Source organism: Mirounga angustirostris, unplaced genomic scaffold (genome assembly GCF_029215605.1).
Source record: "Mirounga angustirostris isolate CCGP_5_RB_7025 unplaced genomic scaffold, mMirAng1.0.hap1 SCAF_5, whole genome shotgun sequence".
Classification (NCBI taxonomy): domain Eukaryota; kingdom Metazoa; phylum Chordata; class Mammalia; order Carnivora; family Phocidae; genus Mirounga; species Mirounga angustirostris.
The window spans coordinates 51,440,668-51,466,942 of NW_026991713.1; the positions used below are offsets into that span (position 1 = coordinate 51,440,668).

The 26,275-nt window shown below is 39.2% G+C and overlaps 2 protein-coding genes across 5 annotated transcripts in view; both read right to left on the minus strand.

Moving 5' to 3' along the window:
* The window catches only part of TBK1 (TANK binding kinase 1), a 41,373-nt gene extending 30,709 nt beyond the window's left edge, over nt 1-10,664 (minus strand). The window contains exons 1-3 of one of the 2 annotated variants that reach the window (XM_045873044.3): nt 10,506-10,664; nt 8,047-8,161; nt 2,670-2,810 (exon numbers count right to left, since the gene is read on the minus strand). In XM_045873044.3, coding sequence (XP_045729000.1) covers nt 2,670-2,810; nt 8,047-8,133 — 228 coding nt within the window. In that variant the 5' untranslated portion in view covers nt 8,134-8,161; nt 10,506-10,664. Of the gene's footprint in view, nt 1-2,669; nt 2,811-8,046; nt 8,162-10,505 lie in introns of those variants that run through there. The other variant, XM_064590962.1, reaches the window with a different exon arrangement.
* Nucleotides 10,665-13,991: 3,327 nt separating this feature from the next.
* Nucleotides 13,992-26,275, minus strand: part of XPOT (exportin for tRNA) — a 47,908-nt gene continuing 35,624 nt past the window's right edge. For all 3 annotated transcript variants that reach the window (XM_064590961.1, XM_045873047.3, XM_045873048.3), the window contains 6 exons: nt 24,872-24,988; nt 24,580-24,695; nt 23,842-23,889; nt 20,363-20,434; nt 17,543-17,599; nt 13,992-14,606 (listed from right to left, as the gene is read on the minus strand). In XM_064590961.1, coding sequence (XP_064447031.1) covers nt 14,580-14,606; nt 17,543-17,599; nt 20,363-20,434; nt 23,842-23,889; nt 24,580-24,695; nt 24,872-24,988 — 437 coding nt within the window. In that variant the 3' untranslated portion in view covers nt 13,992-14,579. The remainder of the gene's footprint in view (nt 14,607-17,542; nt 17,600-20,362; nt 20,435-23,841; nt 23,890-24,579; nt 24,696-24,871; nt 24,989-26,275) is intronic.

Genomic DNA, 26,275 nt, shown 5'->3' on the forward strand with positions numbered 1-26,275 from the left:
TTTTTATTTTATTATTATTATTATTATTTTTTAAAGATTTTATTTATTTATTTGACAGAGAGAGAGATAGTGAGAGCAGGAACAGAAGCAGGGGGAGTAGGAGAGGGAGAAGCAGGCTTCCCGCCAAGCAGGGAGCCCGATGTGGGACTCGATCCCAGGACCCTGGGACCATGACCTGAGCCGAAGGCAGACGCTTAACAACTGAGCCACCCAGGCGCCCTATTTTTTAATTTTTTTTAAAGATTTTATTTATTTATTTGACAGAGAGACAGTGAGAGAGGGAACACAAGCAGGGGGAGTGGGAGAGGGAGAAGCAGGCTTCCTGCTGAGCAGGGAGCCCGATGCGGGGCTCGATCCCAGGACCCCGGGATTATGACCTGAGTTGAAGGCAGACGCTTAACGACTAAGCCACCCAGGTGCCCCAAAGACTGTTATTTTTAAATAATGAAATAATACGTTGATTGTTGAAAATTTGGGAAATACTCATAATTCCATCACCCAGAGATAATTATGCTAGCATTTTGGTGCATTTCCCTTCAGTCTTTTTCCTGTATATCAAATCACGTAAAAATACACAACACTATTTGCACATGATGCTGTATATTCAAGATCACACGGCATATATACATTTTTTTCTTTTATTATTATGTTATGTTAATCACCATACATTAAATCATTAGTTTTTGATGTAGGTTCCATGATTCATTGTTTGTGTATAACACCCAGTGCTCCATGCAGAACGTGCCCTCTTTAATACCCATCACCAGGCTAACCCATCCTCCCACCCGCCTCCCCTCTAGAACCCTCAGTTTGTTTTTCAGAGTCCATTGTCTCTCATGGTTTGTGCATATATATTTTTAATCCTGTTTTTCTCACATAACCATATTCCCAGGTGATTAAAACTTTGGTAAATATCTCTTTTCATTACTGCTTAACTACTGTGTAGTAAAGAATAAATTTTACCCCAAGAGAGGTCAGGCTTTTGTCTGCCCTTGGCTACTAACAGGTGATTACTAGGTATCTGGAGTATCTTGTCTGCTAGAAGTATCTTTCTTTGAATGGGGGCTTTGGCCACATAACAGTCTAATGATGTGATTTTTGAGGGAGGTTTTAGGATGTGTACGTCCATCTCAATTTCCAAAGGAAATGAAGACTAAAGGTGTTAGCCTGAACCTCTGGAAAGGGCTAAAGACTACAGGTCGGCCATGTAGGCAGTATGTGATTGAGTCCCAACACAAACTCTAGACACCAAAGGCTCAGGTGAGTTTCTGAGGCTGGCAATATTCTGTGCATACTGTCATACATCAATGCCAGGAGGGTACTGTATCTATGAGGACAAGAAGATTCATGTGTGGAATCCTCCTACATCTGTCCTATGAATTTCTTCCTTTGACTAGTTCTAATCTGTATCCTTTTGCTCTAATAAAACTGTTAAGTATAGTGCTTTCCTGAGTTCTGTGAGTCATTCAACATTCTATTTTTTTTAATTTATTTTTTCTTATTTATTTATTTATTTAGAGAGAGCGCACAGTGGGGGTTGGGGGGAGGGCCGGCAGAGGAAAAGGGAGAGAATCCCAACCAGAGTGTGAAGGCCAACATGGGGCTCAATCCCAGGACCCTGAGATCATGACATGAGCTGAAATAAAGAGCTGGACACTTAACTGACTGAGCCACCCAGGCGTCCCGAGTCATTCAACGTTCTAGCAAATTATCAAATCTGGGGGCAGTCATGGGGAGCCCCAAATTTGTAGCCAGCGAGTCTGATGTGATGGTAGCCCTAGGGGACTTCTGAACTTGCAGCTAGTGTCTGAATAAGCACAGTCTTGGGGGGACTGTGCAGTAAGCCAAACTCTTCTGCAGCCGGTATCAGAAGTCTTCAAGAAACCTGGCAGTCTGGAGGGCTACACTCTTAACCTCGAGCATAACAAACTGAGTAACTAACTATCCATCACATATTCTAACTTATTTAACCATTCTTTATCATAAACAGGGCAGCAATGAACATCTTTGTGCATAAAACTATAATTTACATTTCTGATTAGCTCCTAAGAAATACTTACTAAAAATGAAATCACTATTATAAGGAATATAAACTGCCAAATCATTATTCAAAAGGTGTGATTTGACTGATTACTCATGTCTAAAGGGGTCAAACTAAATTTCTATTTCCATTACTTCTAGATAATTTTCCTAATGACATTCTTTTTTTTCCCCCGAATTAACATTCTCTTTTCAGTTTCTCCCTAAAGTCAATTTTATCTTTTACATACTATATTAACATATACAGTATATATTTCATATACTATATTAATTTCTGGATTCCTAGGATTTTTTTCTTTTACAAAGTCTTCTTTCTATTGCTTGACTTCCCCCTTGTATAATTATGCCAATTTAATTTCACTTAGTTTTTATTTTTAGTAAAAATACTGGTAACCATATTCTTTACTCTTATTTCTTACACTACTTGCTCTGATTCCATGATACTTTATTTCCATTGTTTTATCTCTTCAAGAATCTTTGAGGACAGAATATTTGGTTATATGAGCTCTAATTTTCACCATTTAAAAAAGCTCATTGTTTATAAAACAATTTTTTATATTAGGTCATTTCTCCTGAATTGCAGTATTTACAATAAATATGACAAGATTAACTAAAGCTTGACTACTTACCTCCTCTTCAATAGCAAATAATTTGACAATATTTTTGTGATTGAGTTTTTTTAACACTTCAAATTCTCTCATTTGAACATCCACTGGACGAAGGAAGCTTATATTATTAAATACTTTGATAGCAAATAAGTCACCAGTTTTCTAAAAAAAAGAGAAAGGTTTTATTTATTTATGATATTATAAAGCAGATTAAAAGGTACTATAAGAACTAGCTATAGCAATTTATCTGTCTTATAGAACACCCAAATATTTTTTAAAATTTATTATGTTAATTACCATACATTACATCATTAGTTTTTGATGTAGAGTTCCATGATTCATTGTTTGCGTATAACACCCAGTGCTCCATTCAATACGTGCCCTCTTTAATACCCATCACCAGGCTAACCCATCCCCCCCAGGCCCCTCCCCTCTAGAACCCTCAGTTTGTTTCTCAGAGTCCATAGTCTCTCATGGTTTGTCTCCCCCTTCAATTTCCCACCTTCATTTTTCCCTTCCTACTATCCTCTTCTTTTTTTTTTTTAACGTATAATGTATTATTTGTTTCAGAGGTACAGGTCTGTGATTCATCAGTCTTACACAATTCACAGCACTCACCATAGCACATACCCTCCCCAATGTCTATCACCCAACTACCCCATCCCTCCCACCCCCCACCACTCCAGCAACCCTCAGCTTGTTTCCTGAGATTAAGAATTCCTCATATCAGTGAGATCATACGATACATGTCTTTCTCTGATTAACATATTTCACTTAGCATAATACCACCTAGTTCCATCCACGTCATTGTAAATGGCAAGATTTCGGTTTTTTTTAATGGTTGCATAATATTCCATTGTATATATATATACCACATCTTTTTTTTTTTTTTTAAAGATTTTATTTATTTGACAGAGAGAGACACAGCGAGAGAGGGGAACACAAGCAGGGGGAGTGGGAGAGGGAGAAGCAGGCTCCCGGCCGAGCAGGGAGCCCGATGCGGGGCTCGATCCCAGGACCCCGGAATCATGACCTGAGCCGAAGGCAGATGCTTAACGACTGAGCCACCCAGGCGCCCCTACCACATCTTCTTTATCCATTCATCTGTTGATGGACATCTTGGCTCTTTCCATAGTTTGGCTATTGTGGACATTGCTGCTATAAACACTGGGATGCACATACCCCTTTGGATCACTACATTTGTTATCTTTGGGGTAAATACCCAGCAGTGCAATTGCTGGATTGTATGGTAGCTCTATTTTCAACTTTTTGAGGAACCTCCATACTGTCTTCCAGAGTGGCTGCACCGGCTTGCATTCCCACCAACAGTGTAGGAGGGTTCCCCCTTCTCCACATCCTTGCCAACATCTGTTGTTTCCTGACTTGTTAATTTTGGCCATTCTGACTGGTGTTAGAACACCCAAATATTTTTAAGCATAGGTAACTATACTAGAGCTCTTGATTTTTTTTTTTTTTAAAGATTTTATTTATTTATTTGAGACAGAGAGAATGAGAGACAGAGAGCATGAGAGGGAGGAGGGTCAGAGGGAGAAGCAGACTCCCTGCCGAGCAGGGAGCCCGATGTGGGACTCGATCCCGGGACTCCAGGATCATGACCTGAGCCGAAGGCAGTCGCTTAACCAATTGAGCCACCCAGGCGCCCCTCTTGATTTCTTTTTAAAGCTAAAATCAGTCAGCTGCTCCAAATTTCTCTCAAATTGTATGCTTTGGAATGAAGAAAAGGCTATTTTCTTTCATATTAAAAAGCTTCCGGGGTGCCTGGCTGGCTTAGTCAGTAGAGCATGCAACTCTTGATCTCAGGGTCGTGAGTTCAAGCCCCACACTGGACCTACAGCCTACTTAAAAATAAATAAATACATAAAAGTTAAAAAAAAGAAAAAGCTTCCATTATGATACATGAGGCAAAGACAGTCACTTACATATAAGAGCTCTAATAATACCAAATGTGAAAGTATATTTTAGATAAGAAAGTGGAATTTAGAAGGGTTTCTCCAAGTCTAATAATTTAAAAACTAAACAGGAAAAGAGAGATTGAAAACTATACTCCATATATGAAATTTCATTAAGAAGCTCAAAGTAGGGATGCCTGGGTGGCTCAGTCGGTTAAGTGTCTGCCTTCAACTCAGGTCATGATCCCAGGGTCCTGGGATCGAGACCCATGCTGGGCTCTGTGCTCAGTGGGGAGCCTGCTTCTCGCTCTCCCTTGGTCCTTCCCCCCTGCTTGTGCATGCTCTCTGTCAAATAAATAAAATCTTAAAAAAAAGAAACACTCCCTAGCTGCAATACTGTGCGTGTAGATGTGCGTATAGATGTGCGTATGGAAGTAGGAGCTGGAGTCGGTTGGGTTTAAGTAGCCTATCCTCATTGGATTGCATCACTGCTGCCTTAGAGATCTTTCTGCGACTTCACCTAGATGACTAGGGCAGACTGTTTCTTTATAGAGCCTTCTCTTGGAGGATCAAAGACATTTCCTTTTCTCTATGGATATACCTGCAGCACCCCACTCTCACTCTCTCATGGCATATTGAAGTAGATTGCACAGAAAATTACAATGCACAGCTGTAGCTGGGAGGGACTCTTAGAGGTACAAATATATGCTTAATTTCAGGTAAATGTTACCTTCTTATGTTCTTCATATTAACTTCATTTACTTTTTTTAAAAGATTTTATTTATTTGACAGAGAGAGAGAGAGAGCACAAGTAGGTAGAGAGGCAGGCAGAGGGAGAGGGAGAAGCAGGCTCTCCACTGAGTAGGGAGCCCGACGTGGGGCTCGATCCCAGGACCCTGGGATCATGACCTGAGCCGAAGGCAGACACTTTACGACTGAGCCACCCAGGCACCCCTTTCATATTAACTTTACTTTAAGGCTCTCTTTCAGACTCCTCCACTTCCTTCCAGTCATTCTAATTGGGAAGCCTCTCCTTGGTGGTCAGTCCAGATTCTTTGAGTTTAATCTTACTTTCCCCATAACCCAAGGGTGAACTTCCCTGGAGCAAGTGGAAAGATCATTTCCTCTTTGACTTTGGGGTTCAAGCACCACGTGCCTTAACATATTTCATGGCTGCCTGTCTGTCAGGATCTCCGTGCTGTGCCTGCTTTGATACCCTCTCCACAGCTTTCCATACAGATTCACTGCTCATAGCCATGATTACCTCAGAAGCTCACAATCTTTTTCTGTCAGAATCTCATGTTCTTTTTCTCACTTCAGAATCTCATGATCTTTTTTCTTAAAACCATTTAACTGCTTCACAACCACTCTTCAAGATCACTATTTGGAGACCACCATCTTTGTGACGTGATCACACCTCCCTCACTCTTGCCTACTACTCATTTTCAGACAATATGAAAACAGAATAACAACCAAACCACAGTTTAATTATACTGTTTTTCCATTGTTCAACCAGAGTAAGAACACTGCAAATCTATACCACCCAACTACACCACCAAGATTTTTCTTGAGGATACTTATTTCCAACTAAATCCAAAAGTAGGAGAATCCTAACAGATGAGCAACTGGGGAAACTCACTGAAAAAGAGACAGATTAAGAAAGTAATATAAAAAGGTTTACTAATATCATGGTTAAAAATCCTTTAATAGTTATTAAGGGCAAGCAGGATTTTTTGGGTATAGTCCTAAACCTTTGGAACTGACGTCACTGAGAACAAACATGATTTCTCAAAATACATCCCTGGGAAGAATATTAGATACTGAATACTAAACTGACTCTTCACAATCTTTTAAGTAAATTCCTATGACTCTCAAATCCTTATTTTAGGCTTTCTGGATAAAATACATTCTCGTTTCCTTTGAAGAAGAACTTCAGGTTATCTTCAGGTGGTCTAATCTGTCCTCATTCATTCATTCATTTATTCCACAAATATTTGCAGAATGCCTACTATATGTAGGAACTTAAATGAAGGACACTTGAGTATCTAAGTAACTATCATTCCATCAGTTTCCAATTTCTGTCCCTTCCAATGCCAACCTTGCTACTAAACCCAAAACTCTTTGTGGGAAGGAACTGTACATTATTTGCAGTTATGTTCACTAGACCCATCACAGTGCCTGTCACATACCAAGTGATTATTAAAGTTTGTTAAGTTAACTTGGGTCACAGGAAGATGGATAGTCAGATGTGGTCTCAAAGCTAAATCCTGTGTCACCCCCCCCCCCCAATTTCTCTTCTTCTTGGCACAGGGCACAAAACAAAAACAATCTCTAGGACAGGAATATCCAAAGTTGATCACAATGGACTTGATAAAGGATCCAGAGACCATAAGAAATTGAATCAAGGACCCAGAACCTGTGGACAATCCTAGAATCAGAGTGAAAAAGGCTAAAAGCTGTATGACACTTCTGATTCATTTTCTAGGAACCAGAGGCTGTTTACAGTCATCGGCTCTCCCCAGAGGAAACAGCCCAAACAGCCCCTCCCCTCCGAAAGCTTATCTTACTGTTTAGGACAGAACTGATTGGCAATCACAATCACAGGCTACAGGAAAACAGGAAGGAAAACATGAAACTCCTCCTTACTAAAATATTTAAAGCTCTTGTTTCTGAAAATAAGAATTTAAAGGCCTCTGAACATCATTTAGCTCAAAAAAATTTCACAGTGCTGAAAAATTAGTGGATTGTTTGCATTACAGAATAGTTTTTTCTGTATTATTTTTCCAGCTTCCTTCCCAGAACAGAAACTTTAATGATCTTAAATTTCATTTTAAATTATTTTAATTATCTTTAATTTCATCCTCCAATATAGAATCTGACAGAAAGTCTTTTTGGTTCTTCAAGTGCCTCCAAGATTAGCCCTTTTATTCTATTCTCACTTCCACTAACAAGTTCTGTTTACCTCATACCTTTTAAGTGTGGGTTCCTTGCTGATAATCTTATTTTATTCCACTCTACCTTGTAGGATGCTATTTACTGCGACATGAAGCTGTAGTATAGCATATGAGAATCATCTGTGGATTCCCCTCGAACTATACATCTGTCTTCCCATACTTCTCCCTCGTCTGCAGCCCACCCCAATGCCCTGCCATACGGAACTTCTCTGCTAGTGAGATCATTCCCTACCATAGGAGGAATAGGTTGGGGAAAGAATCAAAAGGCACACTTATCTACACTAATCTTCCTAGTCCCTTGTTTAAACCAATCTCCTTTTTCTCTCCACACCCAACACCTAACCTCTGCCACCACTGGGTAGATATCACTAACTCTAACAAAAGCTATACATGAACCACAAAAACAGGAACTCTCTTTAGACAGTATAAGCAAAAACATCAAGTCTCACGTTTTAGTACAAATGTGCTTCTCAAAAGAAAACATATACAGTGATAAAAAGCCTTCACAAGTGATAAAAAGCCTTCTGAACCAACCTTATGCCTTCCACGAAAGACATTTGCAGTAGCTCCTTGGCCTAAAATATCAGATAAAAGCCACAGATGATTAGAAGTGCTCTGCATCTCGGCTTGGTCAGGAGATCTTGTTAAACTAAGAGAGAAGAAAAAATCTGCATGTTTGTTTTAAGGGAACAATACATTTAAGGAACAAATGTTAGCTATTTTTAGTCTCCAGTAAGATCACACTTAGTTATTGCTAAATTGAAGTGTACAGTCTAATGTAAAAATCTCTATGACCAATAATATTAAAGACTAAAATGCCATGTGGGCTCTGAAAAAACATTAACCAATGACATATATTCACTTTAACTCACTTATCACAGGGCTGCAGAAATATCTATTTCCTTTCTAATTTTATCTTTCTTAGAGTGATATGGGCCACTCACCTTCTTCAAATGTTTTGAAAGATTAGTCAATGATGAATTATAAAGTGTCTTAAAGTAATAATGTAAAATATAACAGAAATATATTAAAGAATTACTTTGTTTCTTTAAGGGCAGGGATACACTAATGAAAACAATGGCATAACATTTCCATAAGGTAAAATTTTATCTGCACAGTTTCCAACAATCATAATGGAAAGGTGCAAAATTTTTTATTCCTGAAAGGTTACTAACTCTTCCGAAACTAAAAGATAAATTATCCAATCTCCAAGTATATAAATATATGCATATTAAGTGTATATTACCAAGTCTTAAAAAACAAGCAAGTGGAGGCTGTTATGTATTAAGTAAAATCTCTGTACCTTCTGCTCAATTTTGCTGTAAACCTAAAATTGCTCTAAAAAATAAAGTCAATTTAAGAAAAAAGCATAACCACTACCCAACCTTCTCCTTTAATACTGAAAAGTTGTATCACTATAAGGATGTTAAAAATACTTGAGCTCCATGTTGGAGTAAAAATCTCACCATGCCACCTTAAACCTGCTGTAATATCAGATCAAAACAGATCCTGATATCCCTTTATAGTCCATTAGAACAGATTAGGTATTCAGTGATGAATTAATGACTACATTATTCCAAGAAGGATTAGGAACATAAAGAATGGCCAATTTTCAACAATCTTACATACTAAGATATCTAATTTTACCACCCATCTAGTTTAGATAAGGAATGTTATCTACAGAAATTTATTGGAAATAAGCAATAAAAATAAGATCCACTTTTGACAAGTAAGGAATACACATCTGTCAGCTGAGGTTAATAATAATAAACTTCTCAATTATCTTTTCAATATTTCCAAATATTTTTCAATAATGAAAAACCTTCCCTAATTACTGTGTGCTAACTGTAAATGTAAAACAGTGTCATTAGGTACCTACACGTATCTAGTGAATAATATATAAGCACATTTTTCAGCTAAGATATCTGCTTTCTATATGAAGATATAAGCCTAGTTTCACAATGATGAGGGGGAAACGTCTTTTGAAACTATCTTCCAATAAACCCACAACAACAGCATGCTAAAACATGACTCAGCACATCCACAAGGTGTTTGCTTTATAAATCTTCACCAAATTTTGATACACTATAGGCAGGCACTCAACAAGTATGTTACTAGTGACTGCCTTAAGCCTACTTCCTCATACTGTCCAAAACGAAAGTTACTATTTGTCCACAGATGAAAACAGGTTTGATGACAGGCATATGGACAAAGTTCAAGGATTTCCAAACTTCACCACTATGTTAATAATTAAGTGTTCTAGAGTGAAAAAAGTGGGTCTTCGGTTCTGCGCTGGACAATTAACGGGTAGACCTTGTTTTGAGGCCACCTACTGAAAATACCTGGGAAACGGACTGGAAGATAAACCCGTAAGCCATTTCCCAAAGGAAATGTTTGGGAATTCCCATTATATGTGTGTATACTAATAGACGTCCTCTGCTTCCAGCTTCCGGTTAGTCAATCCCCGCCGTTGTCATCACTAAAACCCTAACGAAACGTCTCTTCAATCATCTGAAAAATCGAACCATTTAAACACTGCCGATAGTGTCAACGCTCATAAAGAGGGGTAGAAAGCGGTCAAACTCTTAAGAAAAACGGGGAATCCGTCTCTCCGGGGCGGCCAGGGCCCATACCCGGTAACGGGCACGTCCTCTTTCTTCGTGCCTAACATCGCTATACGCTGACCCGGGAGGGCCCCGGTCACAGGGCCGCCCAGGGGGCGAGGAGTAGAGACGGAAGGGACCGGCCCGCGCGACCATTCCACCGGGTTTCGGGCGCCCCAGACCCCCGGGGGGCGGCGTCCACCCGGCCAAGGTCCGGGCAGGGCTCGGCCTAGGCTAGTGCTGGGCTTCTCGGGTCGCCCGCCCCGCCCCCGCTCTGACTCAGCATCCCAATTTCCCACAGGGGCAGGGAGCGCTCCTCGCCGGCCCATGCCGGCTTCGCTGCCCGTGCCCCACGCAGCTCGGGCCCTGCGCCCGCGCCGCCCCACTTACCGCGCCCGGTCTCCGTCGCACTACCTCCAGCGGGCTCCCGCGGCCTCCTTGAGCCCCGGGACACTTCCGGCTTCGCGAGCCCTGGCCGGGGGCCACGTGACCGACGGCCGGCGCGCGCGGGTGCGCGTGCGCACGCCCGCCGGACCAGCCTCGGCCTCCGCCGCCTATCCTGCCGCCCGGGCTGGTGCGGCGGCTGGCTTCCAGTTCTCCGTAGCGGGGGGCGGGGAGGCTGGGGGCTGTCTGGAGTCCGACCTGGTCCACACCCTCTGCCTGTCCCTCCCTCACTCTAAACGTGAAGCTAGGGAGCCCTGCGCAGTGAGCAGTTTCGGATTCCTAGAACTGCAAATCCCGCCCCGTCCTCGACAGCCAACGACAGGGTACGGCGTGCGATGATAGTGGAGAAGACAGACATTGAACTCCTGATTGCAAACATTCTAATAGTCACAGGTGTGCAGAATGCTGGACACGTGCGAGGCTGTCACTGGGGAATATCATAGTCTGGAGGGATAGATCTGTAACTGTTTTAAAGGCTGTGTTGGCTGCAGTGGAGTCCCATGATCGCCTCAGAATAATCCAGACGTGAAATTCTTAATGTAAATAAGCTCATTTAATTCCTTTTTACTTTTTTTTTTTTTTTTTGGCGTTGTGGAGTGAGGAAGTCCGGAGTGAACGTTGTCTTAATTCCCTCTTTCCACGGTATTTTGGAAAATGGCAGTATTGGAGAACTTGACTGAAATCAGGTCCTGAAATATTCGTGCCGCCGAGATCTCAAGAGTAGCTACTCCCTAGAGTGATCCCTTCTGCCCACGGACTGCACTGCAGCCTTTCTCAACATACTGAGGGGTCACAGACTCGGGCTGATTCAGGGCTAAACTTAGAGACGAAGAGGAAGAATTCTTCCCAGTTGAGAACTACAGCAACCAGATGAAATAGGAAACCAGAGGCTTTTGAATGGAACAGATCTGGAGTTGCAGTCCCAACTGTCCCCACCAAATACTGACTCTAAGCACGTCCCCCCCCCCAGGTCTATTGTGTCCTATGCACAATGGAGATAACAAGTCCACAGTAATGCGTTGTTACAAAGGAAGTTATTTTATTAGACTTTGAACAATGCTTAAATGGAACCATTTAATTAACCAATGTTAGATGGAACCATTCTAACAACAAATCTATTTACTGCTTACAATTCCAACCAATTTCAATCCTGTATCTAATGCCAAGAAGGGGACCTGTCCAGGTTCCTTATAACAGTTAAGACTTACAGCTCAAAAGTTTTATGGGAAAAAATGTAATTAGCTGAGCCAAAGGACTTGATTCACATATTTACCACTGAAATACCAGGTATTTTCTTAAAGGTAGAGCTGCTTGTGAACCAATTAACATTAACATTTAAGACTTTAAATAAACTGTTTGGCACAGAACTAAACCAGGCATTATAAAACCCTTGTTGTTCCATAGTCAAGTTATACAAATCCCTGTCTTTTGCCTCAGTGACCTCACCTGTCAAGAGGTGAGAGTCACTCTTGTGACAATTATTTGGGTGCTTGTTTTTGGAAACTAAATACAAGTAAGTAATTCATGATGAAGCAGAGTTTCCTAATTGCTATGGTACTCTCTAAAGTGCTCTGGGTAACTTCAGGGAAAGATGGGAATTGTACATGACTATAGAACATGAAGTGTATCTTCTATTGCAGACTCTTAATTTCCATGTCTTGTTTTCTCTTGGCTCTGAACATACATGAATCTCTTGAAGAGCTTTAAACAGGGAAAAAGGAGGAGTCATCTTTACATATATGTAACTAATAGTACAGTGACCATAGCTAGTAAGAAGCCTTCATGCTCCGGTACTTTAGTAAGCTATTCATGCTTAAAAACTTGGTTGTGAGGTAGCTACCATTATTTCCCCATTTTACAGATGTGGAAGTGGGTATGGAGAAGTTATTTAACTTACTTAAATATCTTAAAGCCAGTGGCTAGCAGAAATGTTATCTGAACCTTCTTAAATCTGCAGCCTGTCTTAGCTCTTAGGCACTATGCTGACTTGTTAGTATACTTTGAAAAAACAGTGCTATTGCACTAGATGCAATGATCTTTCCCACTGTACAGAGAAACTGATCAATGAAACACTCAAGCTTTCACATACCCATTTTATTTTTCTTTAGAGAGAGAACACTTGTGAGCGAGCAGGGGTGAGGGGTGAGGGAGAGAGAGAGAGAATCTTAGCAGGCTCTACACTTAGCGCAGAGCCTGACGTGGGACTCGATCTCACCACCCCGAGATCATGACCTGAGCCGAAATCAAGAGTAGGATGCTTAACCGACTGAACCACCCAGGTATTCCTTTTTTTTTTTTTTAGAAAGTTTTTTTTTTTTTTTAAAGCAAGCTCTATGGGGGTGCCTGGGTGGCTCAGGTCATGATCTCAGCGTCCTGGGATCCAGCCCCACATCGGGCTCTGTGCTCAGCAGGGTCTGCTTGTCCCTCTCCCGCTGCCCCTCCCCCTGCTCATGCTCTCTCAAATAAAAATCTTAAAAAAAAGTAAGCTCTATGCCCAAGGTGGGGCTTGAACTCATGACCCTGAGATCAAGAGTCCTATGCTCTACCCAACTGAGCCAGCTAGGTCCCCCTCACTTACCTCTTCTTAACATTTTTATTTAAGCATAATATACATTTCACCCACCTTTTTTTTTTAAACTAACCGTTAGTTTAGTACTTTTATTCTACGATGTAAGGAAAATGTTTAAAATCACTACTGGAATTAACATGAGAAAAGATTTATGTATATAATTTAGAATAGTTTTAGGGAGTTATATAGATCACTGAAACCCATCATGAAACCTTTAGGGGAACCACATGGGCCAAAGGTTAAAAAAACAACAACCCTCCCCTAAAATCTTACTTGAGCTTTTAGAATTTAAACTTAATGACTGTAGTAATTTCTTTCTTTTTCCCTTCTTCTTTCTTTCTTAATTCAATTAACATAGAATGCATTGCTTCAGGGGCACAGGTCTGTGATTCATGTCTTATATAGTATCCAGTGCTCATTACAACACATACCCTCCCCAATGACTGTAGCAGTTTAATTCTGCTGTTCAGTTTATCCCTCCTCTCTTAATTTCTTATATACTTACTGATACTATTATTTTTCCTCTTGCTTTTCTTACAGAGTTGTGAATAAAAATGGGAAAAAGTACTTCTAGTAACTAAATGGGTAGCTACTTGTAAGCATCATTAACACATAGGTATAGTGTCCTAAGTAAATCCAGTAAAAGAGGGAAAAAGTGGACTTTAAGTTCTATCACTAGATTGAAATAGGCTTTTTTAGGCATTTTAAAAAGAACTGAAGAGAACTAAGTTGCATGTCACCTTTTGGGAGCATAGATAAATCATCTATAAGCTTATATATACAATTCTTTAAATGGGAAATCAGGGAGAGATGAGAAAATAAGACTAAAGTATTTATAATAATAATGCCAAAAAAGACTTAGATTTCACTATGTAAAATTTATTTTTATTTTTTTATAAAAAGTGTGTAACACCGGTACCTACTCTTAAATCAGTTAATTTATGAAACCATTCTCTTTTGTAGAACACACATTGGCATCGAAAACAGTTTAAAGAAATGTAATGGCTATCTACAAAAAATTAGTTTTGATTTATTATATTCCCCCCCAAATTTTGAGACGGCACACGTAAAAGAAAATTAAAATTTTCAAACATTTTATATTTAGCAATTGAAAAAAAGTACACTGTTTTCCGGCTATGGTCTTTATAAAGGATTTAACGTTTCAAGGATTTAACGTAAAAAAAAAAAAAAGGTACTAGGATAACCGTGCTGTATCTCTTAACAGCATTTTTATATGGAACAATTTGAACTGGCATGCAAGCAACTTCTCTTGTTGTTACATACCTGTATTCAGAGAAAATTACACCCATTTTACAGAAAAATCCCAATACATATACTGCAATAAGCTTAAAGCAATGTTAAAAAAACCAGTGTGAATGGCACACAAAACTGCTTCTTTATAAATTAACTGGAATTCCTGATCATAAAGTAGGCACAGGGAGATCCAGTCCTTAGGGCTTTGCTCTCTGGAAGAATACCTGTAAATAAAATATTAGTACAATTAGTACTGATGTCAGAAGATATCACCTTTTACCTGAAGAATGGGTCCAAGTCAGTAAGTGCTAGTCACTCTTTCTAATCAATATTTAGAACATTTCACATATTGCATAAATCCATACATGGTACAAGAACTTTCTTTTCTGGACAATTTAATCAAATCTAGAGATAACTTATGTTGACATTAGTTGGGAAACTAGTGAAAATATGGTTATTAACTCTAATGTGATGAGAATTCAAGTGGTCAGAGGAAAACATGCTCTTTATACCTTTTCTGATTGGCACACTGTCATAGCTAATACTGGGAAATTAAATTTTGAGGATGAATTAAACAAATCAAAGCTAAAGCTAGCAGCTGTTATCCCTTAAGGAATTTACTATTTGGTAACAAAAAATACTTGCAATTCAACATTTGAGACTATGAATGAATAGGCTAGAGGTTGTGCTAGTGACTGGTCCAATATTACATACTACCTTCCACAGTTAGGTAAATGTTTTTGTTTTTTTTTTAAATAAAGATTTTATTTTAAGTAATCTCTGCACCCAATGTGGGGCACGAACTCACGAATCCAAATTAAGCCAGCCAGGCGCCCCCATACTTAAGTACATGTTAAGTGAGCACTAGAAAGTCTACTGGCCATAAACTCATGAAGGACTGTATTCATCATTGTATCCCTAGCACCTAGTAGATCAGGCATTCATTTAACAAATAAACTATTGACTAAGTGAAGAGAAGAATGATCACTATATGAGCAAACAAAGCCTTAAAAAAGGCCATGCTTGAGGCAAGCTGAAAAGAATGGGTAGAATTCATAAAAGAGGAGGGTTGCTAATAAAGCAGAATTTTTGAAGAACAGCAAGAATAGCAAAGACTTCCAGCAAGAGAAACCAGAGACGGTCTGAGATCAGAATGTGGAAAAAAAAAAAAAAAGCCCTGAATGTCAAACTAAGAAACATGAACTTATTTTTATTTTATTTTTATTTTTTTTTAAAGATTTTATTTATTTATTTTACAGAGAGAGACACAGCGAGAGAGGGAACACAAGTGGGGGGGGTGTGGGTGGATGGGAGAGGGAGAAGCAGGCTTCCCGCCGAGCAGGGAGCCCGATGCGGGGCTTGATCCCAGCACCCTGGGATCATGACCCGAGCTGAAGGCAGTCGCTTAACGACTGAGCCACCCAGGCACCCCACATGAACTTATTTTTAGCCAACAATATAGGTTTATGAAGAGTATAAGGGGAATGAATTTCAGAGGACTGTTCAGGGTTTTCAAACAGCTCAGCTTGACTACAAGAGAAGGGATATCGGCATGAGAGAACCCAAACCCACACTAGAGTAGCAGCAGTGGAGACAGAGAGGAAGTTGAGAGTGAGGAGAAGAGGATCTGCAAGATCTAAGGATCAATCACATCTAAAAAGAGTAGGCACAAAAGAAGGAACTTCACTTTTCCCAACAAGAACAGTGCTATCCTGGACATAATGCTCGCACTGAAAAAAATTTGGGCTTGGAGGAAGACTTTTTATAAATGCAGCTGGATGAATTACTATGTTTGGAGCACAAGCCTGCTACACTGTACCTGGATCTGCTGTTACAGATACCTTTAATAGAGAGTTACAATTTTTGTGAGTTTCACCCAGTTGGGTCAGTTATTTAACAGACTGTTACCTCCACAGGCACTTTGCTTTTATAGGAAAATGGGAGTGGGGAGGGTTCCCAATGATAAACAGTAACTTCTAATATTCTTCTTACAAACTCCCGTTCAGTTTAAGCTGACAAACTAGTACTCGGGAAAAACTGACAAGGAAAGTTGTTATAGAAGCAAAGTCAAAGGATAAAACACTTATTTCCTCAGCAAAGGCCCTGCCTTATGAATTTTATTGAATGCCTTGGACAAAAGAACCAGGTAGTCATTCATTAAGTCACGTGCTACCAACATATTTAGCATAGTGTTTTGTCCTCAGATTTGTTGAATGAAGGTAATAGAAACAAAGAACAGTTGTTCATCTTGTCACACTGCAATTTTATTTCCAGAACACAAGCTCTTTATAAGCAAGAAAAGTAACTCATATGGTTATCTGTAGCAGTTAGCATAGTACCTGTTACATAAAAAGCCATCATGGAGTAATGAATGACTAACTGCCTGGGTAAGAGCAACACAGTTCTGCCTCACGGATTTAAATTGTAAATATGAATACCAAATAAACACTCGGTACTTCTTGTCAACTTTGAGGGGCGCCTGGGTGGCTCAGTCTTGGTTTCGGCTCAGGTCAGGGTCTCAGTGTTGTGAGATCAAGCCTGCATCAGGCTCCACACTCAATGCGGAGTTGGTGAAGATTCTTTCCCCTCCCCCTCTGCTCCTCCCCCATGTGCTTTCTCTCTCTTAAATAAATAAAATCTTTAAAAGAAAAAATTCACTCAATTTATGAATGTAAAAAGAGCCTTGACTGCCAAATCTGGGGATTCTTTCTGTCCGTTTTACAATTCAGAAGTTTCAAAAATAGGATATAACCAAGTAATTCATACTTGTTTTCATATTTTTAGCTCCTTTCTTTCAACGCAATATGGGCACATGTTCTTAAACATTACCTGTCTCAATCTTGTAGTTCCTATTTAATTATATCACAAACTGTAAAAGGAAACTGACTGGCATTTTCATAGTATGTTCAAGCATGTACACACTGTGCTTACCTCACTTTTTATGATCTTTTCTAAGAACTCAGTTGAAAGGGGCTTTATAAAAAACTCTGAAGTATAACATCTAAAACTATAGATTTTTAGAAGGTTTTAGAAGATATCCCCAAATAAGTAATAATTGGTAAGACTACAGTATGACATAGTATCCTGTAATATGTATTCTCTCTCTGCTCTAAAGTATTACCTAGTTGTACGAAGATATGTAAGTTTTCCAAATACCTACCTTTAAGTAATTTTTAAAAACTTTAGCATCAGGCTGCTGAAGCGCTTGACAAAACTCCTGAGGGGTCAAGATAGGAGGAGAGAAAGAGAATGAATCTAATTGTACTAAATTCACGGTAATTCAAATCCACAGTTTTCTTTTTTGAATTGTGTTAAAAAAAAAAAAACAAACATATAACTGACCATCTTAACCACCATTTTTGTATGTACGGTGCATTACCATTAACTATATGCATACTGTTGTGCAACAGATCTCTAGAACTTTTCATCTTGTAAAATTGAAACTATACCCATTGAACATCAATTCCATTTCCCTTCCCCAACACCCCTGGCCACCACCATTCTACTTTCTGTTCCTAAGGGTTGGACTATAGATACTTCATACAGGTGGAATTATGCAGTATTTCTCTTTTTGTGACTGGCTTATTTCACTTAGCATAATGTCCTCAAGGTTCATTCACGTTGTACATGTGACAGGATGTCCTTTAAGGCTGAATAATATCCCACTGTATGTATATACTACATCTTACTTATCCATTCATCTGTCAAAAGGCATTTAAGTTGCTTTAAATCTATAGTAGTAATATGATAACTTATCAAAGTCACCTAGAATAGTTCCTCACCAAAAAAGGTTCTATGGCATTTTCAAATGTAATACTTGTCAGATATAGGCTGCTTTCACTTTTGAGAACATGGCTCTCCTAAACAAGGTTGACTCATGCCTGAGAAGGGAGAATAGGACAAAAACTACATTGCTCTGACTGTTCTCACCTAATAAGAGTGGTAACTGAGCAGAGCTTGACCAAAAGAAAAAGAGGTTAAGTCTCTCTAACAGAATTCTGCAAAGTGTTGTCAGAAGGCATATGAAAAAGGGAAAACTAGGGATGCTTATTTTTTATAATCAAATTATTAGATGGAAATATAATTTTGCTTTACTTAGCAATCTGGTATATTTCTATTTTTGATGGGCATTAAGCTCATGTGAGTAATTAGTAACTTACTGCTTTCATTAAAACATTACTTATATAACAAATTAAAGCTGAGAAAATCCATTAATACCTTTAAAGTTAAAGATGGTATGTCATGAAATAAGAGATCATAAATTCATTAAAAATGAGTTTTATGATCACTCTTATGCAAGATCTATACTAGTTTTCATCCAATTTTTTCAATGTCTTTCATAAAATAGCATTATAAAAACTTTTTAAAAACACTGTTGGTGAAGAACCAATTCTTAGAATCTGATGGAGAGATTTGTAATCAAAACTTTAAGGGGTGCCTGGGTGGTTCAGTCGTTAAGCGTCTGCCTTAGGCTAGGTCATGATCCCAGGGTCCTGAGATTGAGCCCTCCATTGGGCTCCCCCTACTCGTGCTTGCTCTCTGTCAAATAAAATCTTAAAACAACAACAACAACAAAACATCTCTGATATCTCAATTAGATCTATGTGCTATTGGACAAGTCTGGATAACTACACGCCAAGAAAATCACTGAATGCCATTAAAAAAATTACTCTGCAATAGTGTAAAAATGTAACATCGCTTTCCAGATACTTCACAATATGGTTTCAGATTTAAAAATTAAGCATTGATAAGCTTGGCATATGTAAAATAGACTACCTAGCACCAATCTTCACAGTAGGTTTGTGTGTTGTGGTGCCCTTTGGCAGTCTGGGGGAGCCTACTGGACTCCTTTTAGAATTTTTTTTTAAATCTATTATTATTGGGGCGCCTGGGTGGCTCAGTCGTTAAGCATCTGCCTTCGGCTCGGGTCATGGGCCCAGGGTCCTAGGATCGAGCCCCACATCGGGCTCCCTGCTTGGCGGAAAGCCTGCTTCTCCCTCTCCCACTTCCCCCGCTTGTGTTCACTCTCTCACTGTGTCTCTCTCTGTCAAATAAACAAATAAAATATTAAAAAAAAAATCTACTGGGCGCCTGGGTGGCTCAGATGGTTAAGCGTTTGCCTTCGGCTCATGTCATAATCCCAGGGTCCTGGGATCGAGTCCCACATTGGGCTTTCTGCTAGGCGGGGAGCCTGCTTCTTCCTCTGTCTCTCTCTCTCTCTAACTCTCATGAATAAATAAATAAAACATTAAAAAAAATCTATTATTATTATTTTTAAAGATTTTATTTATTTGAGAGAGAGAGAGAGCAGGGTGAGAGGCAGAGGGAGAAGCAGACTCCCCGCTGAGGGGGAGCCCAATGCGGGGCTGGATCCCAGGACCCTGAGATCACGACCAGAACTGAAGGCAGACGCCCAACTGACTGAGCCACCCAGGCGCCCCCATTTTTTAAAATTTATAATACATGGGATTACAAAGAAAACTAATTATAATGGCTTATGGTTATCAAAAAGTATCTTTGATATGTGCTAGAATAGTAAGACTTACTGACTCAGATAACAAGGTCTGGTGGTGTATCTTAAGAACTCACAATTTCAGTATCTTGAAGTATAAACAGGATTGTGAGATCCCTGGAACAACTAATGTGACACAAAAAATCTGTGATTTCTACTGGTGACAAAGTCACAGGCAATGCGAATGCTACTGTGTTTTGTGATTTGTCACCTACACAATGGTAGGAAATTAAGCTTTTGGTTAAAGGTTAGTGAAAATAAAAATATAATTTTCTCCCATTCAATTTCATATACCCCTGAAGTCTGAACTCTGTGATCCTGTATATAGTAAAACATCAAGTTGAATGCAGTTTAACTTTTTCTTTTCTTTTTTTCAGTTTAACTTTGTTGAATCAAAATTTAGATTGAACTACATAGTCCTATTTCTTTAATTAAATTAAGAGAAACACCTGCTCTGACAGCTCTTACCTGAATTATTTCTGGAGCTACTTGCAAGGAAGGCAGGTATTCTTGTTGAAGATACTGAACACATTCTGGGCCCTGAAAATCAAAAGATAATTAATTATAACTGAATTATTTTCTTGATATTAATAATGCATAAAAAGAAATTAGAATGACACATGTATACATCAAACACAATATGGTATTGTGATTAAGAATTAGTCTGGAGGGGCACCTGGGTGGCTCAGTTGTAAAGTGTCTGCCTTCGGCTCAGGTCATGATCCCAGGGTCCTGGGATCGAGCCCTGTATTGGGCTCCCTGCTCGGTGGGAGCCCTGCTTCTCCCTCTCCCTGCCGCTCTCCCTGCTTGTGTTCCCTCTCTTGCTGTGTCTGTGTCAAATAAATAAATAAAATCTTAAAAAAAAAGAATATAGTCTGGAGCCAGACTGCTTTGGTTTGAGGCCTGGCTCTGGTAAATTTCTGGTAACTTGAGCAGGTTACTTAATCTCTCTGAGCCTGAGTTTCCCCATCTGAAAATTGGGAGTTACTGTGAGGAGTGGATGAGTTAAGAAATATAAAGCTTTTAGAATAGTGTTTAGCATTCATTACATGTTAACATTACTTAGCATTATATAGTGAAGATTAAACAAATATTCTTCTAAATCAGGGAAGTAACAAAGCCAGAGTCTTCCAAGCACTGAAAGAAGACAGCAAACAGAGGTGCTCTTGTTCAATCTACCCCTGGGTGGATTATATGGTGTCTGCAGGTACATGAGGGGAAGCCTTTGGGCAAGTGTAGGGTAGTAACCATCTTGAGAAACTAAAATACAAGCAAGAAATAACAAAATGATATGTTAAGAGATAATAGCAATAAAAGTACACCTCCCTTTTTCCTGTTTGACCATCATGGAACAGGAATTAAGCAGCCAAATGAGGAAACCAAGACTGAGAAAGATAGGGTGATTTGCCCAGTGTGCTGTTGATTTCATCTGTACTGAAAAGCAGGTCATCTGATTTCTAAAACCATTGCTCTTGTCTGCCATCTTTTAGCACTTCTAGATGCTAAAAATTACAATAGTGTTCTGTTTTTGTTTCTTTTTTTAGTAAACTTCCCAAATCCCTGCCCCTTCTCAGAAGCTGCAAAGGAACTTAGGATACAATTTGAAAATGGTTTTCTTATAGCAATGTGTTTGAGAGAGTGGCCTGAAGCAAATGTAATAAATCCAGTACTTCTCTCTCTCACTCTCACACACACACACACACACACACCCCTCACTTTCAAACCTGAGTCTGATTTAAAGATTTTAATATGTTGATGACTCCAACCCTGGTCCAACTGAAAGTAACAGTTATCAAAATGAAACCATCATCATCCAAAAAAAAATATATATATATATCAATCCATCTCTCCTCAATGCACTTTTCCCTGCCTTAACACTTGAATTTCCTGTTTAATAATACTCCTGAATCAAAGAATTCATGTTTCTCCTTCCACCCTGGTCCCTGCCCCTCTAACTCAATGGTCCTATGGCATAATTTGATGCCCTCTCAAAGGAAAGCTATTCCTAATTCAGAAGAGCTAACAATGCACTGTTTGTGAAAGCTTCTCAGATCTGTTCTACATTCCTTCTCACATTTTGGGTTTTTTTCGGTTTTGTTTTGTTTTTGCTGCATTTCACTGTGAAATGTAAGTTATTTATTTAAAGTATAGTTGATTTCTTACCTTTTCTCTCTCTTTTTTTTTTAAAGTAAGCCCTATGCCCAACGTGGGGCTTGAACTCACGACCCCAATATCAAGAGTTGCATGCTCTACCAACTAAGCCAGCCAGGCGGCCCCCTCCTTGACTTTCTAGCATCCTCTCTTATGAGTCTTTTCTCTTATCATTCGTACCTCTTGGTTCTACTTCTAGCTTTCTCTTGACTCCTGCTTTAGCCAGGGTTTTTTCTATTCTGGTCTTAGAAAGTCTCATTCATTCCTACCACTTCACCTTGACTACACACTGTGGACTCCAAAATCAGTATTTAGTTCTAATTGCTTCAGACCCATATTCCAAACTGCTCTCTGAATATGCTTCCAAGTTATACTAAATTATAACCCTAGTGCCCACTGACTTCCCAACTTTTCATATATAACACAAAGCTTTTTACTACCTAATCCTATTCTACTTTTTAGCTATTACTTCTACCTCCCTACTTCAGCTAAACAGGATAATTCTATTATTTTCTATCAAATCCACAAGGCAACATCTGCTCTATCTTCATATACCTGCTTAACTTTGCCCAGAATGACAGCTCCTATTGTCAGTCCAATGAGTCTACATGTGTCCTAAGGCCTATCAAAAACCAAAACCAAAACCACTTCTTTCCTATGGCTTTCTTAGATTGCCAACATAAGCAAAATTGCTTGCTCATCTTTAGTCTCACAATATTACATTTAATATAGACATATTAATTTAACGTATCTCTATTCAAGTACTTAACACATTGAGTTATTTACACATTGTGTCCCGTTTCTAAGTCCTAAAAATATTGGGGGACTAGCAGCTCCCTTGCTGCCATCTATTGTAAGTCAGCCCTCGACACAAGTGTTTGTAAAAAAAAATAAAATAAAAAAAACAATATTGGGGGACTTTTAAACTTAATTCATCTTTATACAGCTCCCCTGCTGCCCTCCCCTCCCCCCCAGTCCCCACATACTCTTCACCCTGGCATAGTAGGCATAAAACCCTTCAAATCTGTATCAGAATCAAAACTCAAGTTCAAATGAGGGAGTGGACTGCATGGAGACTGGTGAATACTTTTTTGGGGGGTGGGGCAAGCTGCTCTGTGGGAATGCGAATCCTTTGTTGGCATCCTGGCTTTGAAAAAAGCTGGAGATAGGAATTTTTCTTTTTTAAAAAAAGTACCTGATTTTTATTTTTAAAATTTTATTATTTTTTTAAGTAGGCTCCATGCCCAACATGGGGCTCAAACTCACAATCCTGAAATCAAGAGCTGCATGCTCACTGACTGAGCCAGCCCGGCGCCCCAATACCTGATTTTTAAATGTTTACAATCAAATTCATGTTACTAAAAAATACTGTACAAGATAAACAACTCACCAGCTGGATTCAGCCCAGAATCACTTACAATTTTGCAAATGATCAGATTGACAAGGAGAACAAAACATTCTAAAGTAGCGAAGCACTCTAACCATTTATAATATTAAGAATTTGGGGAAATCTGGCTATGAAGAGCCAAATGAGTCATGAAATGTGGATCTTTTTTAGAATTTTTTGCATTCTTTGTCAAACCAAAATGAACATACATTTTAAACTTCTTGTTACCCAAAACAGAAAGGACAGTAATAGATACCGCTTTCATTCAACCCCTTCCTCACGTCCAAAAAAGACAGGACTAAATCAACTTTTACAAAAGATACAGCAACGAGACAAGTCAAACACAATTAAAACCATAACAAATCTGCATTTATGACGAAAACGAAGGGGCACAGAGTGCAAGGCTTACCCGTTTGAGATGAATTGTTTTCAATGTCACCGCACACTCAGATAAAGCCTATGAAAAACAAGGGTGAGATTTTTAATACACTCAATTTTTGGTTACCGATCCCACTTGTCTCTTTATTTCCCTGGCCACTGTTCATTAACAATTACTCCCAAACAAGGGACAGAGGAAGGAAAGGGACAGGCATATGGAATAAGTGGGTTGGATAGAAAAAGGAAAAAATACAAAAATGCTGTCTTAATGCAGTATATCAAATCATAAAATCTAGTTTTTACTAGGTTTTGGGTAAATGAGTAAAGGGCACTGCTTGACACAAGTATTCTGAAAAAATGAGATCTAGGGAAACTATCATCTAAGCAAAAAAAAGTTACTCTTAATGGTTAAGAAAAAACCATTAAGCGTAAAGTTTAGAATGAAAGTAGTAGAAAATTAGTAACTCAATCAAGTTTTAATGAGTGCTTGTATCATGTACCCTTTCATGGTCCTAGGAAAAGAGGAGTTGGAGGCTGTTAAAGTTGAAGGAGTTGGATTTTATATTTTAAACTTTAGTATCAGGATTCAGTAAGAATCTACAAAAGGTCCAGAAGATACCATCAACCTTTTAAAAATGAATCCTAATTTGAAATTAATTTTAAAAAAATAATGGCAATGAGACTAATATAGTCAACCTGGCATTAAAGAAATTGTGAGTTAGAATACACAAGATGGACACAAGGCAAACAAAGATTCCTAGGTGCTTACCAACACTGTTTGTGCATCTGCCAGGTCAAAGGTTTGTTTTAAAGGTGCTAGGAAACATGCAGGAACAATGTGCTTATAAACAAAATCAGCAAATCCCACTGGTCCATCTTTACCTCCTGTCAAGAGAATTCAAATTTTCATCTTGTATAAAAAGAAAGTCAATTAGTTATCACTGGAGAAAGTTAACTCCCAGCTCCTATGTTAGAGCTAGGGTTCCATCTCTAAGGGTCTTAGGAAACAGGTTGTGGAATGAAGTTTTTTGTTTTTACTTATTTATTTTTAATCCTCTTACCCCAGAGTTCTACCAACTTGGAGAGGATGATAAAACATGTCTTCTGTGCAATTGGATCTGGATATTCAACTGCTCCTTGGATAACAGTAACCAGCACTCGTTCTACATTCTCTGCACCTGAAGAGAAATAAAAACTTGATTTAATTTTTTTTATTTTTATTATTTTTTTAAGATTTTATTTACTTACCACAGAGAGAGACACAGCAAGAGAGGGAACATAAGCAGGGGGAGAGGGAGAGGGAGAAGCAGGCTTCCCGCTGAGCAGGGAGCCCGATGCGGGGCTCGATCCCAGGACCCTGGGATCATGACCTGAACCGAAGGCAGACGCTTAATGACTGAACCACCCAGGCGCCCCAAAACTTGATTTAATTTTAAAGATTTATTTTAGAGAGAGAGAGAGAGAGAGAGCATGAGTGGGGGGAGGGGGGGAATCTTCCAGTAGACTCCCCAATGAACAGGGAACCTGACGTGGGGCTCCATCTCACAATCCGGAGATCATGACCTGAGCCGAAACCAAGAGTCCAACACTTAATGGACTGAGACACTCAGGTGCCCTAAGCTTAATTTTAAAAAGAACTAGAAAGGCAACCTGAAGCACTCACTTCATTGTTTCTTTTACTTTTTTTTTTTTTTTTAAGATTTATTTATTTGAGAGAGAGAGAGAGAGAGCACAAGAGTGGGGAGCGGGAGAGGGAGAAGCAGACTCCCTACTGAGCAGGTAGCCTGATGGGGGACTCGATCCCGGGACTCCAGGATCATGACCTGAGCCGAAGGCAGTCGCTTAACCAACTGAGCCACCCAGGCGCCCTCTTTTCCTTTTTTTTAAAAGATTTTATTTATTTATTGGAGAGAGAGAGAGAGAGAGAGAAATGGAGCACGGGGAGGGGCAGAGGCAGAAGCAGACTCCCCTCCGAGCAAGGAGTCTGACATGGAGCTTGATGCTGGGACTCCAGGATCATAAACGCTTAACTGACTGAGCCATCCAGGCACGCCTCATTGTTTCTTTTAATTTTTATTTTTGGGTAATTCACTTTTATTTTTATTTATTTTTTAAAATTTTAAGTTATGATTTTTTTAATTTAAATCTTAGGTAGTTAACATACAGTGCAATATTGGTTTCTGGCATATAATTCAGTGATTCATCACTTACATACAACACCCAGTGCTCTTCATAACTAAGTGCCCTCCTTAATACCCATCACCCATCTAGCCCATTCCCCACCCACCTCCCTCCATCAACCTTGTTTATCTACTGTTGAGTCTTTTATAGCTTCTTTTGCTCTCTCCTTTTTAACCCATTCCCATATGTTCATGTTTTTGAAATTCCACGAGTGAGATCATACAGTATTTGTCTTTCTCTGACTTATTTCACTTAGAATACACTCTAAGAGTACACTCTAGCTC